The sequence below is a fragment of the Protomyctophum bolini genome (genome assembly GCF_963924005.1).
Source record: "Protomyctophum bolini genome assembly, chromosome: 6".
In the NCBI taxonomy this organism is placed as follows: domain Eukaryota; kingdom Metazoa; phylum Chordata; class Actinopteri; order Myctophiformes; family Myctophidae; genus Protomyctophum; species Protomyctophum bolini.
The window spans coordinates 39,403,408-39,422,118 of NC_137867.1; the positions used below are offsets into that span (position 1 = coordinate 39,403,408).

Here is an 18,711-nt window from a genome sequence, read left to right on the forward strand (position 1 = left end):
TCCAGCCACCGGGACAAGACACACAGCCAGGACAGGATATTGCATTACAAATACATACACCCCATATGATACAGCAGGGGCATTGCTGCTTTGTGGATTCAGTCTAGCGTAGCTGTCACTAAAGAGGGTGTAGTTGGTTGTGGGAGCGGGAGCCTTACCCTTTTTTGCCCTTCCGTGGTGTGACGTATGATGTATTGTGCAGTGGTGGAAAGTAACTAAGTACATTTACTTTAGTGCAATTTATGAGGTATTTATTTGTACTTTACTTGAGTATTTCCTATTTCCACTACTTTTACTTCTACTCCACTGCATCTCGTATATAAATATTGCACTTTTACAATATTGATGATATGATGCGACGCCTTGTGAGCTTGTAGATCTGATTATTTTCAAATGATTTTTATACATTTGAAAACTTGAAATGAGACATTCTGCATAATGAGTACTTTTACTTTTGGACTTTAAGTACATTTCGATGCCAATACTTTTGGACTTTTACTCAAGTAAATGTTGAATTCCGGACTTTTACTTGTGATGGAGTATTTCAATGTAGTATTCATTTCATACAATAAATTGAGTACCTTTTCCACCAATGCTAAAGAGGGTGCAGTTAGTTGTGGGATCCTTTGCCCTTTGACCTTCCGTGGTGACGTGCAATGTCTTGTGACTTGGATACGTGCAAATACTATTGCGTCTGTAGGTCGAATGTTTCCATTCGGGTCCCAATGCATTCATTCACAACACAATGATGACAGTAACCGAGATACCTCAGAAACATGAAAACTATTTACAGGTGTAAGTACCAAAAAATCTAAATACCAAAAAAATCACTCAGAGGGGGGTATAGGGAGGTTGGGCAGTCATCTTCTCTCCTTTTGACCCGCTGACATTGATAGGTGATTTTTCAGACCGGTTTTAAAGGAAGCCAGTGATTTGTTTGTTTTGAGGGACATTATGTGACATCATCAGAGATCTCCATACAGTATATGGGCATATATGTAGTCGTGATCGGGATCTGATATTATCACGATTCTTTTTCATGTTTGTTTTTATGGTTATTTTTTCAAGTTACTTAACAGTACAACCACCTACATGGTAACAAAAACTAATGTATGGCGACAAACATATTAAGCCACCGAGAGGCTAAAAGCGGGGAAATGTACTGCCAAGAACTCACTTCTCCAGTGTATTGCGTTTTGTTCATTTATTAGGCAAGGTGTATTAAAACAATTGATTTATCGACATCATACCAAAGTGCGTTGTGCAAAGTGCAACTAGTATACAGATAGCAGCATGGTGTTGTCTTAGCGTTTGTAAAGCGGTCAGCAAAGTTGGACTTCCCCGTCGTTCACCCCCTCTCCTTCCATTCATGAAATGCCACCGGTGAACAGCTGACTTTACTACCTGTCTGACACAACCCAACACCGCGTGACCATAGTAACCTATAGCAACCCATCGAGCTGTCTAACCTGTCACCAACAACTAATATAAAATAAAAAGTTATAACAGACCATTTTATTCTATTATTTATTATTATTTACTTATATATTATTACAAAACCGTCGTTCTACAGAAGCATATATTATGGTATAGTAACTGCAAATCATAGAATGTGCATTCACAGTATCACAAATGATATATATGATATCTCTGAAAAGGCATATCGTGGAGACATTGTATTGTCTCGAGTCTCGTCGAAATGTATCACCATATCTCCCACCCCTACTGTACATACAGTGTGTTAATCTGCAGTGAATATAGTTTGTGTGGTATCTGTCATTGGACTTCCCACATGGTCTCTCTGTTATGTTTGTGTTCACTATTGTCCTCGAGTTTGTTTTGAGCTCATTGTTCAGCTCTCATGAAAGAAATTCTCCCATAATGGTTGTGTGGCAAGAAAGGGAACTTGAGCTCGGATAGGCCTATGATGACTTCATACTTGATTGATGGAGCGTCAGTGTCAAGTATGAGGTATACTATAGGAGTATTAAACAACACATTTTACTTCCTGTTGCCCTTTGGGCAGCATAGGTCATTCATGAACTTCTTCCAGATGGTTCGGTGTTGGGTTGCCTCCTTCCAAGATGTTCTTTTTTCCTTGAGTTCCGCCTCACAGACCTTTTACAGCTGTTTCTGGGTCTTCCTGGTTTTTACATTTACAGGTAAATATGTCCAAAAGACATGTATTTCATGGAGGAGAGAGGTATAGATTCGTTTTGAAAAACAGGATGCAATGTTTTGGGCTTCATGATGACATCATTATTTTAGCTGGATTGTGTTGTGTAGACTAGAGCAGCATTGCCTGCCCTCTGGTGGGATATGATGATATTACAAGCGTACCGCACAAATAATTGATTGTATTGATAATAATATAGCATTAATATAAAATAATCACACCCGTGTGAAGTGAGGGGCGCTTTACCAACCCTTATCGTCTTACATCATCACGATATAACATAACATCATATGCCGAAACATTAAACTCTGTCCATTGTCAATGGCGTTTTTAATATTTGTCTAGATAAGACAAACATTAAACCTGTATAATAGGAGAGGCTAGCAACCCTCAAAAATGTAATATAAATAAAATATATTATTGTTTGTTTTCTTTAAAACCTTGAAAAAAAATGTCATTGTGATACCGATAACTAGGAACTTAAAGTAGGCTACACTAAATAGTTCCACTTATCCAAGCCGGACCGTTCAAATATACATTCTCTGAAAATGCACACGCCCACCTATAATTTTCAGCTGCTGTGTTAAGTGCTCAGATGGGTGGGCTGTAAACACGTTTGAGATGTTCAAGTCGGCCTTGTGGAACCACTGTTGTAATGTAGAGCAAACAGTAATTTCTTGCTTTCAATTTGGCAGGCTGTGTTAGGCATTTAGGTGACACACATCCATTCCAGAGTGTCACAAAATGTGTGACTGACTATTACAGGCACATGGCCAACTAATAAAAGAGATCTTTCAGTTATATGGCACAATCTGCCTGGCATTAGGCTGCCCTGTCACCCGAATTAAACAGAAGCCGTTTAAATCAGAGGCAGACACAGTTTCTATTCTATTCGTTCCGTGCAGTATTCTACATCAATATCCTTGTGCAGTATCCTTAGGTTGCTTGTTCATGTGAAGTTATTTACATAGTACACGAGAATGCTATTGCTACGCACACCAAAGTCCTTAGAGTTATAGTGGTGCAGGCCCACGCCAGAATAATCTAAAATAGTCTTGCCTTCAAGAAACAAGAAGTTGGCCACACAGCTTTTACTCTGCCCAAAAATAAAGCATTGGCACTTTCACTACCAGTGTGTGCGACCGCCTTCTTGTCTCTTGAAGACTACTATTTAAGTTGTTTACATTGCTTGACCACACATGCTGCTAAGTATCATGTTGTTTAGAAAGATGACAGGTTACCTGGTATAGTTTCATTCATGCTTTTCTTTGCGCGCTCCTTACTAGACCATTTACCGTGTCATTTATCAGTATTTTCTCTCCTCCCCCACCCCCCTTTATTTTATTACAAAAGGGATGTTTCACTTTCAAACATGTTTGTAACTTCAAACATTTTAACCATGATAGATTAATTGAAAACACCCGTCCTTGGTTCTAGAGACTGATATCCTTCGGATGAGTGAGGGGGTCATGTTTTTTCTTCAACCTTTTCATTTATTATTGTGTTGTTTCTTTTATTTGAAAGTGAAATATCCCTTTAAACTGTTAAATGTGCAACAGAATATTTGTTGAAAACCATATGAGAGACATATCTCTGGTCTTTGCTAAATGAGGTGTGTAGACCAGGCATCCTGGTAGAGTGTGTTGCCTATAGTTTCAATGTACAGATTATATATTTTGTTGATATTAATAATAATAATAATAACTTTATTTGTATAGCACTTTTTAAAAACAAGTTTATAAAGTGTTTCACATGCAATACACAAACAGGCAATTCAAATCAACAATGGAAATTAATAAAATACAAAATACAAAAATAATTAAAGACAAGATAAAAAGCAGAAACTGGAACTGTTCATTCAAACTCATTAAAAGCCTTTAAATAATAGTGGGTTTTTAAGAGTTTTTTAAAAGTGGACACTGGAAGTGGTCTGTCTAGGTTCCAGAGGTAGTTGGTTCCACAGCAGTGGAGCCCTAGCAGCAAAGGCTCTGCCGCCTTGCGTCACCAACTTTGTGTTGGGGGGGTTGAGTAAAACTTTGTCTGCTGATCTGAGCTTACGGGAAGGTATGTGCGGGGACAAGAGGTCAGAAATATATGCAGGTGCTATTCCATTTAGTGATTTAAAAACAAACAAGTTCATTTTAAAATCAATTCTGTACACGACTGGTAACCAATGCAGTGAGACTGATGATAGGTTGTTTTTATGATCAGCACCAACAGAATACAAGTATGCATGCATGTATGTACAGTATGAGCACAAAAACATAATATAAAACAAGGATAGACAAGATAGACCAAAATAAATAAATAATAATAATAAAAATAAAACGTAAAAAATAAGAATAAAACAATATAAGTTATTAACCAATAACCATTGGTTTACCTATATGATCCTAGATTACTATTTCTATGCATTTGTATGTATTTGTATCCTTTCTTACTGTAAATTTTTCTGGATTAAGAGCATCTGCTATATGCCTAAATTGTAAATTGTACGCTACCTATAACTTTACAGCAGTGGTTTTCAACCAGTGGTCCTTGAGGGAGTTCCAGTTAGTCCCCAGATAAATGATGGAGAGTTGGTGACCAAATGCAAATGGACCCTTATAGATTTTTAACTCATTTTAACTCAGTTACATTATTGTTACACATCTGCATTACTTAATTTACAAGAAGTCTACACAATTAGAGAATGTAGAAGAATTGCTATTTTTGATCTACATTTTCCTGTTATCTCTCCTTGTGGTACCAACATCAATGCAGCATGGTAAGGTGGACAAAATCTTATGCAACGATAACAAAATATTCTACGTTTTGTGTCTTGAGAGGCTAAATGTCATCAAACGGTGGTCCGTGGCTCAAATGCCAAACAAATAATGGACCTTGACATGAAAAAGGTTGAAAATCACTGCTTTACGGTCTTAAAGCCAGAGCATTGCACTTAGTGCCTTTGTTCCTGCCCCCACATCTGACTAGTAGACTAGACCATGGTTCCCAAAGTGGGGTCCGGGGACCCCTAGGGGTCCTTGAGGGAGTTCCAGGGGGTCCCCAGCTAAATGATAGTTTGGAACCAAATGGACCCTTATGGGTCTGTAACTCTAAGAGTGTACAAATGGACCCTAACGGGTGCATTTGGTTCCATTTGTTAAATTAACATTGATTTTTAAATTATACATTTGGGGGTCCCAGAGATAGAAATGCCATTAAATGGGGGTCGGTAGACTAATATGCATGTCAAACTGGGGATCCTTGAAATTAAACGGGTTAAGAATCACTGCTGTAAAAATCCTGGCATATCTTTTCAAATGGGCGTCCGTGGGCTAATGAGTGTCAATTTGGGGGTCCTTGACATGAAAACGTTTGGAAACCACTGGACTAGATTAGACTGCCCCTTCAGATGAGCAAAATGTTTTATGCAGGTTTATGCTGCCACCTGCTGGCTATTCCCTCAAATCATTTTCACAAGACAGTGGAAAAAGTACACAATACTGCAATCTAAGTAATCTAATCTAAGTAAAAGTCTGGAATCTCAATGTATAAAATGCCTGAAAATCTTTAGAAAATATCAGATCTACAAGCTATTTTCAAATGTCCAAAATGTATAGGGTGGTTAATGTATGTTTTGTAATATTAATCTCAATTTAAAAAGTAACTAGTAACTAAAGTTTTCAAATAATTGTAAAGTAGGCCTACAATACAAGTAAAAGTATTGAAAATTGGAAATACTCAAGTAAAGTAAAAAACAATACTTAAGTAAATGTACTTAGTTAGTTTATATCACTGCATTATCCCATACTGTGTAAGCAGCAGCAGCAGCAATGGTGAATCATTGATGTCAATCTTCTGTGTCCTTGATCGATTGACTGATCGATTGACTGATCGATTGACTGCTAAATGCATTTGTTGTAGTAAAGAAGGTGCTGTATTATAGTCACTATACTCTGTAAGTAAGGGGTGCCTTTTTTCCAGTTTGTGGAGTGCCGTTTTTCCAGTTTGTATGAGGTGACAGTACTTCATTAGACCCCTTGGTGTGGTTCTTATGTGCAATGATTTCTTCCCTTTGTATTTACGGTTTCTTCCTGGAGGCTGAACCCTTGAAAGTCAAAGTGCCAATGAAAAAAAATAGTTATATAGTGACATCACAATATCATGCCCTCCCCTAACCGGGGGTGACTGTGGCTCAGGAGCTAGAGCAGGTCGTCCAGTGATCCATGGGTCGGCGGTTCGAATCCCAGCTCCTCCTGTCTACATGTCAAAGTGTCCTTGGGCAAGACACTGATCCCCACATTGCCTCCAGTGGTTGCCACCATTGGTGTGTGAATGTGGGAAGTGATGACGCTGGCGTCGCTTCACCTCCCAATGTATAAATGAATGGACCATTGTAAGCGCTTTGAGTAGGCACGTAGTGCATAGAAAAGCTCTATAAAAATGCAATCCATTATTATTATTAATATTATTATTATTACTCCCACCCATCACCTCCCACCAGGCAAACCAGGCATATTACTTAATGAACTGCTGGGCGTGTTGACATAAAAACAACATACTATAGTAGAGCGTCGCAGTCCCTCCCCCTTTCAGAACGACGAGTGGCCCAGGAAATGAATCCCAATGCATTTTTCCCATAGGCATTTCAAAACGTATTTATTTAAAGACCGAAGCCAACTCTTGTCGTGACAAATCATGACAACACACACAACATTTTGGACCAAACAAATAATTACAAAGAAGAAAAACAACAAAAAAAGTGTTGTAACCTGCCGTTTTGTTCTACTTTCTAATTCTTTGTTTGGCCCGAAAAATTGTGTGTGTTGTCATGATTTGTCACGACAAGAGTTGGCTTCGTATGACGCTTAAAAGGTCTTTAAATAAATACGTTTTGAAATGCCTATGGGAAAAATGCATTGGGATTCATTTCCTGGGCCACACATTCTTCCTCTTTCCTCATGTTTTAGGGTGGGGGAAGAAATCACGGCACTCCATCTTTAACAAGTAGTTAAAGTAAAAAACTAAACCTGAAAGTAAACACTGATGCAGATGAAAAGAACAAAAGAAAGAGACAAAAAAGAGAAAAGACATGGATAATGATAATGGTACAAATCACAACAAGCCTACCGGTATGTTTAATTCCATAAAAAATAATTAAATCATTGTTACTTTTTGATCATTTCAAGATGAAACATACATTCCGAATACTCCGAATACATTTGCTGCATGAATTTTATTGTGCCCAGCTTTCAAGAAAAAAGAAAATGCATTAGACACAACATCAGATTTACAAAAACACACTAAACAAAACGAAAAAGAAAGAACAAAGTAAAACAGAGAGACGGCATGCGATGAGACCCTCCGGCTTCTCCGGGCTGTTTAAAGTAACGTGCAGCGTTCCTTTTTCTCACTGCCAGACTCCCTTTTTTTCTCATTCCCATCACTGGAAGTGCCGCTGTTGCCGTCAGCTGTAAAATGCACAGCCTTTACACTGGAATGTAACAACAAAACCACATGAGGTATACATCTGGCCTGTCTGCTAGGAAATGCTATAGGCTATTAAAAGCCCGCCTTAATGTTAACAACATTAAAGGTGGATGGGTGTAAGTAAGTGTTAATACTGTGTTAAAATAACTAATAAATAGCTCTATATTCCGATAGCAATCATTGCTAATAGTAGTAGAGGTGGTGCATTCATTTTTGAGAGAAACGGATCAGGCTTCTGCATGTGGCACCGGGCACAAATCGACTTCAATTTGTCACCAGTTAGGTTTTCTGTATACAAGCTACCGACAAAGTGCACTTATGTTTTTAAATGATGATAGGACATCAAAATATCTAATTTACATGAGTGATCAACATATAAGACAGAGCACAACAGTCTCTTCTGCAAATAAAAAATAAGACGGTGTCTTGATCAGTCAAATATTTTTGGAGTGGGACGAAGTCTGTTACTGACCAACTTAACTTTTTAACAAAAACACTTACTTACACCCTGTTTAAATGCAGAACCTTATAAACAGTAGTGGAAAGTATTGTACTTCATTAAAATGTTGAGGTATTTGTACTTTACTTGAGCTTTTACAATTTCCAATACGTTTACTTCTACTCCACTACACTTCGGATCCAAACATTGCACTTTTACTCCACTACATTGATTTGAAAAGTAAAACATTTGAGTACTTTTTGTTCACCACTTGTGGAGCAATAGAACGCTCCTGTTGTAAAGGGATTGTGTGTTGTGTATTGTATATTTTAATGTATTGTACCTTTTAAAGTTTAAAACTAACTATGTAGTGCTGCACGTGTTACCTTTGGGGAGGACGTTCTTCTCAAAGTTTCCCTCCATGATCATGTTTCCGGCGGGTCGGTACTGGCCCACCACGAAGGCGGTCTTGCCGTTGGTGGCCATGCCCACTCCCACCTCCTTGGAGTCCTTCCACACCACCTGAGTGAAGTGACCTGCAATACGGTGTTGTTTTTGACAGCGACATTTCTTATTTTAGTTTTTTGTTGTTATCATAAATAGTCTCTTGAATTGTTTTCATTTAGTTTTAGTCACATTTTAGTCACCTGGAATGTTTTATTGTTTTCGTCGACTAAATCTACAGTTGATTTAGTCTACTAAAATGTATTTTGGCGGGCCTTGATTACACTTGCTGAAAATAGCCGATCTACAAGCTCACATCGCGTCGTGCTGCGACGCATTGTGAGCTTGTAGAGCTGCTATTTTCAGCATGCAACCAAGTGTAAAATGACTTGTCTTGTACTTATACTGGATATTTTGTCCACTATTCCCTTCCTAACATTTTAGTCTAGTTTTTAATTATTCGTGACAGTTATCATGACAATAAACACTATTGTTTTGGGCCGAACAAATGATTAGAAAGAAGGAAAAAAAGGGCAGGGTTTTTGTTGTTTTTCTTCTTTCTAATTATTTGTTCTGCCCAAAATATTGTGTTCATTGTCATCATGATTTGTCACGATCCGAGTTGGCTTTGTTCGAGGCTTACAGGTCTTTAAATAAATACTTTTTGAAACGTCTATGAGAAAAATGCATGGGAAATTGTCTTCCGCACGTCGTTGTGAAAGGGGGCGGGACTGCGACGCTCTATTGTCTTTGTGGTCAAGCCGTTTATATGGGTATTGCACGCACACACGCAAATAAACACACAGAGCCGTGCAGGACACAGAGACAGACACACTTGAATACACAAAGGTTTACAAACACATACGTACGTACATACACGTGACATGTACGACACATGTATACAGCCCGTAGTTTTTACATTTTATGTAGACATAGCACTCTTTAGTGTATACTCAGTTTCTTAGCTTGCTAATGATCCTTGATGACTATTTCTATGTATGTCATTCACATTTGCACCACATTGCACCACCACACCACAAAGATGCGACCTGGGGGACTGGTTTCTACAAGCATTTAGTTGGTTCAGCGTGGGTGAGTTTAGTTGTTTGTTTACCAGTGTTGGAGCCAAACCCAGGCTTGGACCAGCTGTAGTCCTTGATCTCACCATACCAGCTATCAACAGCCTCCTTCCCTATACATCACACAGCAAGTGATAAAGTTATGTTACTTCTTACAACAACACAATATACAACAAAGAGGCAGACTGTGTCTGTGATGTGTTGAAAAAAATGCATTCATTTAGGTATTCATTTATTATTGGTATATATTTTGTGTATATCCCTGCTTTAGTGCTGCTAATGCTGCGTTCAAACTGGCAGATGCAAAGCTACACACAGCGTATTTGTAGCTTTGTATCTTTGTAGCTGAAGTTGAAACCAGCTCAACATTTTTTGTGGCTTTGTAGCTGTTGTAGCTTTTGCAGCAGCTACAAAGGTTGGATGTATCTTTGTATCTTCACGTAGCTGGCTTCCATTGAGAATGAATGGTAGACTGTATCTTTGCATCTGCCCGTTTGAACGCAGCACAAGACAAAGGTTTTATATGTTTATTGTACTTAAGTTCATGTATCATAACCATTGAGGCAAATGAGGTATTTGGGCACACACACACGATGAGTTAATGTCAGTCTAACCCAGGGATTTTCAACAGGTGGTCCGTGAAGGTATTGCATGTGGTCCCTGACCATGCATTTAGTAATGTAGCAAAGTGAAGATATTGTATTTTCTTCCATGGAACAGTGCACTAAACTTTTGTGCACTGTTCCTTGGAAGTGCGTCAATGTTTATCAGAATTACTGGTCTGAGGTTAAGTCTGAGGTTAAGAAATTCCACAGAAAAGGCAGTTAGAATCTCAAGAAGGTTAAGTCGTATTTGCCATTTTTACTAATACTAAACTAGACAATCTACAAGATCATAATGTGTGGATGTAGATCGGCTATTTTAAAATATCTTTCAAGATTGTTAAATATGGCAAAAGAGTTTAGGGTTAAAGGTTAAGGCACGCCCAAGATAGGACCACCTGTGTCAGTAGTGTGTACCAGTTAAGTCCGTGGACCATCGTTTGAGAAACACACATGGGATGCATTCCAGTTACAAAAGCACTAATCTTAGCCCATATCCCATTGCAACACAAAAGTGGTCCCCAGGTTGATTCTTAGTCAAGGTGGTGGTCCCTGGTTCACAATCAGTTGGTCTAACCAACCACAGATTTACAGGGACACATTAGGAACGATGCCATGGCATGATGACTATGATGGCACTTATATGACTGTCTTACCAGTCAGTTTGATCTGGTCGCTGCTGGATGCAAAGTAGACATTCTCGCCGTCGTCGGTACTGCTGTGCTCCAGCGTGCCGATGGAGAGCAAGTGGTTGGCCCATTCCTGTGCAGAGTTGTTCAGCTCGGTGCTCATGGTCAGCGCAGGAGTGGAATGATTCTTCCTGAAGTCATTGTGGGTGTCAAGGAACTCATTCCTAAAGCTAGCAAGATCTGTATAGACATGCAACAAACAAAAAAAACAATAGACAAACAACACCAGAACTGGTTTTATGATAAGTGTAGCCTTCTTTTGAAGATAATTAGTGGTATACTGTATCAATGCGCCGCGCATGAGAAAGAAAGCCCTTCTTGTGGGAGGTGTCTAGACCTCAGCCAATAGCTCGCTCATTATTTCTTTGCGTGTGACAAACTATTTAAACTATTTAAAAATGTCGTTCCTTGTAATTCCATCTGTGGGGCAGGTGTTACTTCCAATGAAATCCCTGAGCCAACCCAATAAGCTCCTTGAGGTTATAACCTCCTTGAGGTTATTCTGGAGGACGTTTTGGCCAAACTGTAGTGCCTTTAGTACAATTAGTACTGATTGTGTTGTTCCTCTGCTACAAGCAACTAAATCAATGCCACATTTTAATTATCATTTAGTATTTTAGGCATTTGGCAATTTACTAGTCCAATAGCTTAAACATTACAAGTAACTAGTAAAAAAGTGCCCTTCTGGGCACAGGTCTCCACCAGGAGGAGACCAGGAGGAGATGTTTGGCAAAATATTTAGGAGTACTATAAACATGTTTTTTTATAGATAGGATGGATAGAATTCTGGATGAGCAGAACATGTGCAGCATTTTGAACGAAACGGGCCACTCCTGAAAACTTTGGAAGGCAATCTTAGCCAATCAGTGTAGAATCTGAGAAATCCAACAGACTCGTCTTGATCACATGACTACAGAGATCATGTGGACCGATTTGCGTGAGATTTGGATGAAATCTGTGCGACATAATAAATGTGTTTTACAGAAATCGTAGGTCTGCTATTTTTGAAAAATTGAAGAACTACTGACATAGAAACATAGCTTTTTCAGAAAACTGTCAGGTTGTAGATTAGAAGACATTCTTTTAATCTGATCTCAGGTCAAAATGGGTTAAGCCTTAGGGGACAAGACATTTGAAAACCACTGGTCTGAGGCTGTCGGAAGTATCTGGAAACCCATTAAGACCTGGAACGCATCTGTGTCACCTTAGCTTTTAACTATTATGTTAAACGTTAGCCGTTGAGAAACAGAGTGCTGTGATACAAACTTGTAGATCTGCTATTTTGAAAAAAAATCTTGAAAATGCGTCGCAAATCTTTGAATATAATTATATTCTTTCCCAGCGAACGTTTTTAACTCATATCTTTGCTTCTGTGCGGTCCCTGGCTGGTACAAAACATTTTCACATTTTCAGGTCGGCGGCCAAATACATATAATTTTGGGGGTCTTGTCTTGACATGAAACGTTTGAGCACCACTGACATAGAAACATAGGTTTTTCAGAAAACTGTTAGGATTTAGAAGAATCTGGTCTCAGGTCTTAATGGGCTACAAATTAATGGACAGGTTTATGGTTCATAAACCTGTATAGGCTAACCAGAACAAATTAGATGAATGTTCCTTGGAAATACGAATAGAGAAACACACATTTTTCAGGTTTCAGTTTCAGGTTACTTACCTGTAAGTAACCTGAGTTCAGGTTACTTCAGGTTACTTACCGTGTAAAAATCCTGAGTGTCCCTTTAGCTCTGAGAGTATACAGATGTAGTGGACCCAAATAGGGTGCATTTGGTTACATTTGTACACTCTCAGTTGCACATAGATACTTAAGGATTTAGAGTATGAGAAATAATAATGTGCATTTTTTACAAATTTACTGTAAATGTAACTGCACTAACCTGCCATTGTGTGTCTTTTTTATTTCCTGAAAACGAAAAACGAAAATGAAAATTAACAGATTACAGCATATCTATCAGATTAAAGCATATCTTTTATGACTATAGTCTGACATCATTTTATGTATAATATACCTGTAATATTTAATATAATAACTTTAACATTTTGCGCAACAGTAGAATATTTTGCGATGATAAGACGAAAAATGGAGAACTAAACTTAACTAAACTAAGGAAGTGATACAAAAGTTAACAAAGCTCTATATTCAAATATTTATCTTCAGATGGCATGCAAACTCCCTCCTCTTCCTCCAATACTGCACTCACCTGGCGGGAACTGAACCAAAATGTCTGAAGGTATACGTAGGTCCTTGTGAAGATGAAGTAAGTTGCTCTGCTGTTTCCAAGTCAGCACTTTATATACGTGAGCTGCACCTCTGTTTCCTCCTCGACGTTACATGGAGGAGGAGACAGACACACACACACACACGCACATACATACACACCCCCAGCTTGTAATTATTACACCGTGCCGCTACATCTTTTGTTGCTTTGCATACCAAAAGAGGACATTTGGAATACGGTCACCAGACATCCTGTTTCAAGCTGAGTGGGTGTTCCACTGTCCCATGGCCTTCCTTGACAAATATTTGTAAGAAAAAACCCCACGCAAAACCAGCTTTTCAAAATTCGCAACCAAATTGTCCTTTTTTCAAATGCAATTAAGATAACACTTGGTGAGCACTTTAGATGTTTATCATGTTTTGTTCTGTTCAAAGGTGCAGTCACTGACTAGGTGTGCCCGCTAAATCAGAAAAGAATTGGTCCATGGTGATGCCAAATGCCAGGCAATAAAAAAAAGGAAACTGAATGTTCAGAACAATTGTTGAAAATAGACGATCTACAAGCTCACAACATTGTGAGCTCGTAGATTGGTTAAGTGGTTTAAGTGGTTTCAGTGTTAATGCAACTATGGTGCATGTATCATTTCCTCATTTAGAAGAGCTTACAGTGCAACAGTATTACAGTAAGTTTAGTTCATTGGGAAGTGCACATCTACGTATCTACATGTTAAGTCCCTTTAAGCTTCACCTTTATACATTTGGCCATACAGGGCTTTTGGCTTTTGGCCATACAGGGCATAATGTGATGCTGTTCTTTTTCATCCTGTTCGGTTGTTGTAGCTGGTGCATAATAGTTCAACGATATTCGTTTTCATTCCCGTATAAAAATCACAACAGATTCACCTTTGTCATTCAGACTTCTGGTCCAATTACAGCAAAACAAAGCAATTGTGGCATCATTTTGTTTGGAGTAAATTGGCTTGTGGGGAGGAGGGTTGAAGACTGCGGCTTAGTATGTCACGGAATCTCTCTGTTGTTATTCAACTTGCTGTGACACAGAACAGTGTCTACTGTGTTACTAGTTTGCCCTGCAGATTTTGCTGTGGTTAACTGTAAATCCTTTCTGATAATAGGCAAGACTCCTGCCCAGTCGAGTTACCTCCCTCCCCGGATTACCTAAAAGATTAAACAATAACACCTTTGACAATGTCAAGTACCAGGGATTAATTAGAGCAATTTAGGCACAGAGAAACCAATGCCGTTTTGCCAGACAAAGAAAAGAAAACACTAAACAGAGTGTGTGTCGCTGAGAGCATGTCGCGGGGCGCACCAAACGAAACGGGCTCTGGCGAACACTTGTCCATAAAGCGCCAATGTTCATTCCTTCCTGCTGTCCAACAGTGTTTAGATGCAGTTACCACCGCTTTTAACACATTGGGGGCCTGAATGAAACCCAGACAAGCAGAAGACTTCAAAAGCACATGGTACTCATTAGCCAAAACTGTTAAAAGGCTGTATCTCCAGGGCCTTAATGCATGGCTATGTTTACTGTAAAATACAGCGAAAGGCTTGTATAATCTGTATGCAATGATGGTTATGCTTACTTTACCATTTTAACCCATTTTGGGCGGGAACCCCTTTTTAGTGTTTTAAAGCATTATGTTATACTTTAGCTATTTTAGAAAAATCGTGAAAATGTGCCTCAAATCTTTGAATATATGATTACAGAGTGGACATTTTAACTCAAATCTTTGCTTCTGGGGAGGTCCCTGGAACAACATATTTTCAGAATGGGGGGGGGGCGGGGGGGGAAGCATATACATTTTTTGGGGTCCTTGACATGAAATATTGAGCACCACTTATACAGAAACATAAGGTTTTTCTTGAAAACTTCGACGTCAAGCTTAAATGGGTTAAAAGGCACCAGTACTATGTCGTGCTGAATATGTTATAGTGCAATGGCACGACGTCTTCAGCTAGGGTTGCCTCAAAGTATCTGTCTGTCTGTCTGTCTGTCTGTCTGTCTATCCATCCTGTATGCCCACTCACAAACCAGCTTAGAAGTTTCATAATGTTGGGTTATAAAATGACGACGCATGCCCCCCTAACTCGCCATAAAATAGCATGCCAAGCCCACGCCAAAACCCAGGCTCCACCCCCTAATACGCCATGTTATGCCCACGCAAAAACAGCCCTATCATGGCATGTCACTCTACACCCACGCTAAAACATCCTAATCTAAGAATAAGTGCTAGATTAAACTATGATAAAAGCCTATGAATGGGTTGGGGGGGACATCTTAACTCTGCCTCAGCTGGGAAAGGTTATCCTGAAGAGGTGGGTTTTGGAGAGGGAAGGAGGGGGCGTCTTTAAGACCAATGGTCTTAAAGACTGGTATTTTGAGTAAACTTAAGGAGATGTTAATTATCAATCACTTATTAACATCTCTTTAGTGTATTGTAGTTAGTGTTTAAGACTGCTGTTAAGTGCTTACTGAAAGTGTTCACAAAGAAATGCTATGTGAGTAGATTAGATTTGACCTATACCTATAGATACCTCAGAGAGGGGCTTCATGGTAGTTCTGACCAGTGGTGGAAAGTAACTGCGTGCATTTACTTAAGTACAAATTTGAGGTACTTAGGTACTTAATTGAGGTTCATCTCTCTAAGGTCGTCCTCAGAGCTCAGACGAGCCCCCCATCGTCGCTTCCAGTCATCCCGGTTCTCAATTACATCTGGCCAGCTCGTTGGTGCTTTGCACACGTCTATCTGTGGAGTACATCCACATAATAATGTGGGACGTCCTGGTGACCGGTGCCTGTATGTTGGTTCCCGTAGTAGTTTGCTGGCTGGCAGCTCTTGGTGTCTTTGGCAGTGTCCTGCTAGTCTCATTCTCCTGGCTGCTATTTTCTGGCTCACCCTTGGCATTCCATCATACAGATTCTTGTTGGTAACATGTGTTCTCTTGCTGATGTTATAAGTACTGCACGCAGCATTCTGGTGTAGCACCCGTCTAGAGACGTGGTCATGTGGTCAAGTTTAGATGTGGGCTCATAGACTTGGTGTGGTCAATGTCAGATATGGGAGGGCAGTTACGCCAATGGGATTTAACTTTCAAATTTCAAACTCCCGAAATTGAGATACAAGAGACATGCAAAACAAGAAAGACGGACGTCTCGCTCACAAGGAGCACAATGGCTGAGGCACCAGACACATTGTTGTGCACATTTTAGGAGTCAAAGGTCTTAAAAGATCAGACTGAAGGTATGCACAGCTTTGTTAAATGCCTCAGGTGTTGCTACTGCATGGGAGGGTTACAACTTACAAAGTCAAAAGGTAGATTTGAACTGACTGTAATGTCTGCACTATTATGCCTGTCTCAAACATGCAGCCATATTTTCTGACTGCACAGATACATAGTATAGGCCAGGTGTGACACAACTATGTGCGTGCGTGCGTGCACGTGCGTGTGCGTGCTTGCACATCTGTATCCGTGTGCAATGGTGGAAAGTAATTACATTACATTTACAGTACATTTATATAACTAATACATCTGATTGCATAGTGATTTTCTGAACATTCAAAGATCATTCAAAGATGCTTGACACAAACACACCCAATAACAAATTGTTATCTTAGGCCTTTATTAGGCCTAAGAATTAAAATAACTATAAAAAAAAAAAAATTAAAAATAGAACGGCAAATTAAAAATAGAACAACAAAAGCAAAGAAATAAAATGACTCTAAAGTCAAGACAAATAAAAAATAGAACAACCAAAACAACCATGACGGCTGGGCAAGAATAGTTGGGGAAAGTAAGTCTGAAGAGGTGGTTTTTGAGGGCGGTTTTAAAAGAGCTTTGGAGTGGGTTGGAACCGGAAGGGACTTGCAAAGAGAGGGAATAATGTGTTGATAAACAATATACCGTACGTACACAGATAAATGTTCATTTTCTTTGATATAACTTTTATATAACGAGAATACTCATATTAAAAAATACTTGGTGGGTCCTCTTGAGCTAAACCTAGCTCCACAGCTGTGTAATCAATCATGGCATGGAAAGGTTTGGGAACCTCTGCAGTGTAGGGGATATGGATGTCATGAATGCCCACGGTTCCCAAAGTGGGGTCCGCGGACCCCCGGGGTTTTTTATTTTCTTTTGCAAGTGAATTATGGTACATGTGATATGTGAGCTTACCATAATCACAGTAATCCTTTTGGATAGAAATGAAACAGACTCCAGGCAGTCACTTTCAGTTAGAGTAGCCTACTATGCAGAGGCTGAGTGTCTGTGACTGAGACCAGATGATGGTCGTTGACGCTTAATTGACGCATCAAGGAAGGCAATTATGTTTCTGCACTGTCAAATAAGTCTACGTCTATTCTAAGATATAGCATCTTAAATACATGTCGTGAAAATCTGTTGTGACTTTGATTGAAAAGTTGTAATACAAATATTTCCAATGGCATCTAAATGTAAGGTTGCAACTTGTAAATATGCTTGTAAGTACAAGGGGGTACGGGTTGTAAACCCCTGAGTACGTGACCCTGTATTCTGGAAGGAGCACCGCGGCGGCTTGAGTTGTGATTCAGTGAGTGGAGTAGGGAGCGCTCTGCTGTGTTCATTGTAGGGGGCGACGATTTACTATTATGTGACTCGAACAGAGCTGAGTCGACTTGAGCGAACTTCGCAGCATTCGACTCGGCAACTCGCTCACTTTAACACGTTCGGTGGTGTCTCTCGTGGCTCGAGTTCGCTTGAGACGTCACGTGGCCTCGGTCCCACTCATCTGCGAAGAGAACAGCCTGGTCACAACCTAAGGCAGAGTGTGCATAGCCGGAAGTGTCGGGCCGGGACATCCGTCAGATGTATTTCCCCCGGATATGATATTTTCCGACCAATGAATCACAAGTTCACAACACTTGTTTCCTACACGGAGAATGTAAACAGATTTGTAAAGCAATTGAAAATGTATTTTCCTTGAGCTATACTTCCGCCAAAATCCTGCTACTTCCGCCAAATTCCATAGCAATGCGCTCTACAGCGTAGTAGGTCTTGCCCAGCGTGCTTGAGATGGTCAGCACGGTCTAAAAGTATACTGTAGGGTGAAAGTCCCTCCCTCCCTCCGTGAGGCATGAAACTGTGTTGCGTCATACATGTACTACACAGTGCAGCACTATGAGTGGATGCCATTGGATGCACCCTCCTTCCCTCTCTTCCTTCAAAACCCACCTCTTCAGGATAACCTTTCCCAGCTGAGGCAGAGTTAAGATGTCCCCCCCCAACCCATTCATAGGCTTTTATCATAGTTTAATCTAGCACTTCTCTTTGTATTCTTTTTTGGCCCCTCCAATGCATGGCTTTTAAAAATTACATCATATGGCATCCGATCATGCCACTGGCTCGGGACCCATTTGTGAGTCCCTTTATTTTTAGTTTCCTACATTTAGTTTTTAATTTATTTTATAAAAAATAAAAAATAAACATTCCCAAAAAAGAATGAAATACTAATTCATTCATTTCATGAATAAATGAAAAGAAAATCTAAGACATTCCAAAAATAGACAACA

General features: G+C 39.5%; 1 protein-coding gene across 2 annotated transcripts; it reads right to left on the reverse strand.

The window, feature by feature from the left end:
* Positions 1–7,378: 7,378 nt before the first annotated feature.
* LOC308316679 (Golgi-associated plant pathogenesis-related protein 1-like) lies at positions 7,379–13,261 on the reverse strand. 2 transcript variants are annotated; one of them, XM_080765388.1, is made up of 6 exons: positions 13,125–13,261; positions 12,801–12,826; positions 10,872–11,084; positions 9,649–9,726; positions 8,477–8,626; positions 7,379–7,632 (listed from the first exon to the last, which is right to left on the reverse strand). In XM_080765388.1, exons 2-6 carry the CDS (start codon positions 12,805–12,807, stop codon positions 7,544–7,546), a joined length of 537 nt encoding a protein of 178 aa, XP_080621514.1. In that variant the 5' UTR covers positions 12,808–12,826; positions 13,125–13,261; the 3' UTR covers positions 7,379–7,543. The 2 variants fall into 2 exon arrangements, with proteins under 2 accessions (XP_080621514.1, XP_080621515.1); XM_080765389.1 differs by having other exon boundaries at positions 7,379–7,655.
* Positions 13,262–18,711: the final 5,450 nt, after the last annotated feature.

Bases quoted from the DNA above. Each gene is read 5' to 3' on its own strand.
- LOC308316679 (XM_080765388.1), bottom strand. The intron at 8,627-9,648 runs GTAAACAAACAA...ACCGTATTGCAG, and splicing joins TGGGTTTGGCTCCAACACTG to GTCACTTCACTCAGGTGGTG. The intron at 7,633-8,476 runs GTAACACGTGCA...TGCATTTTACAG, and splicing joins GAAGAACGTCCTCCCCAAAG to CTGACGGCAACAGCGGCACT.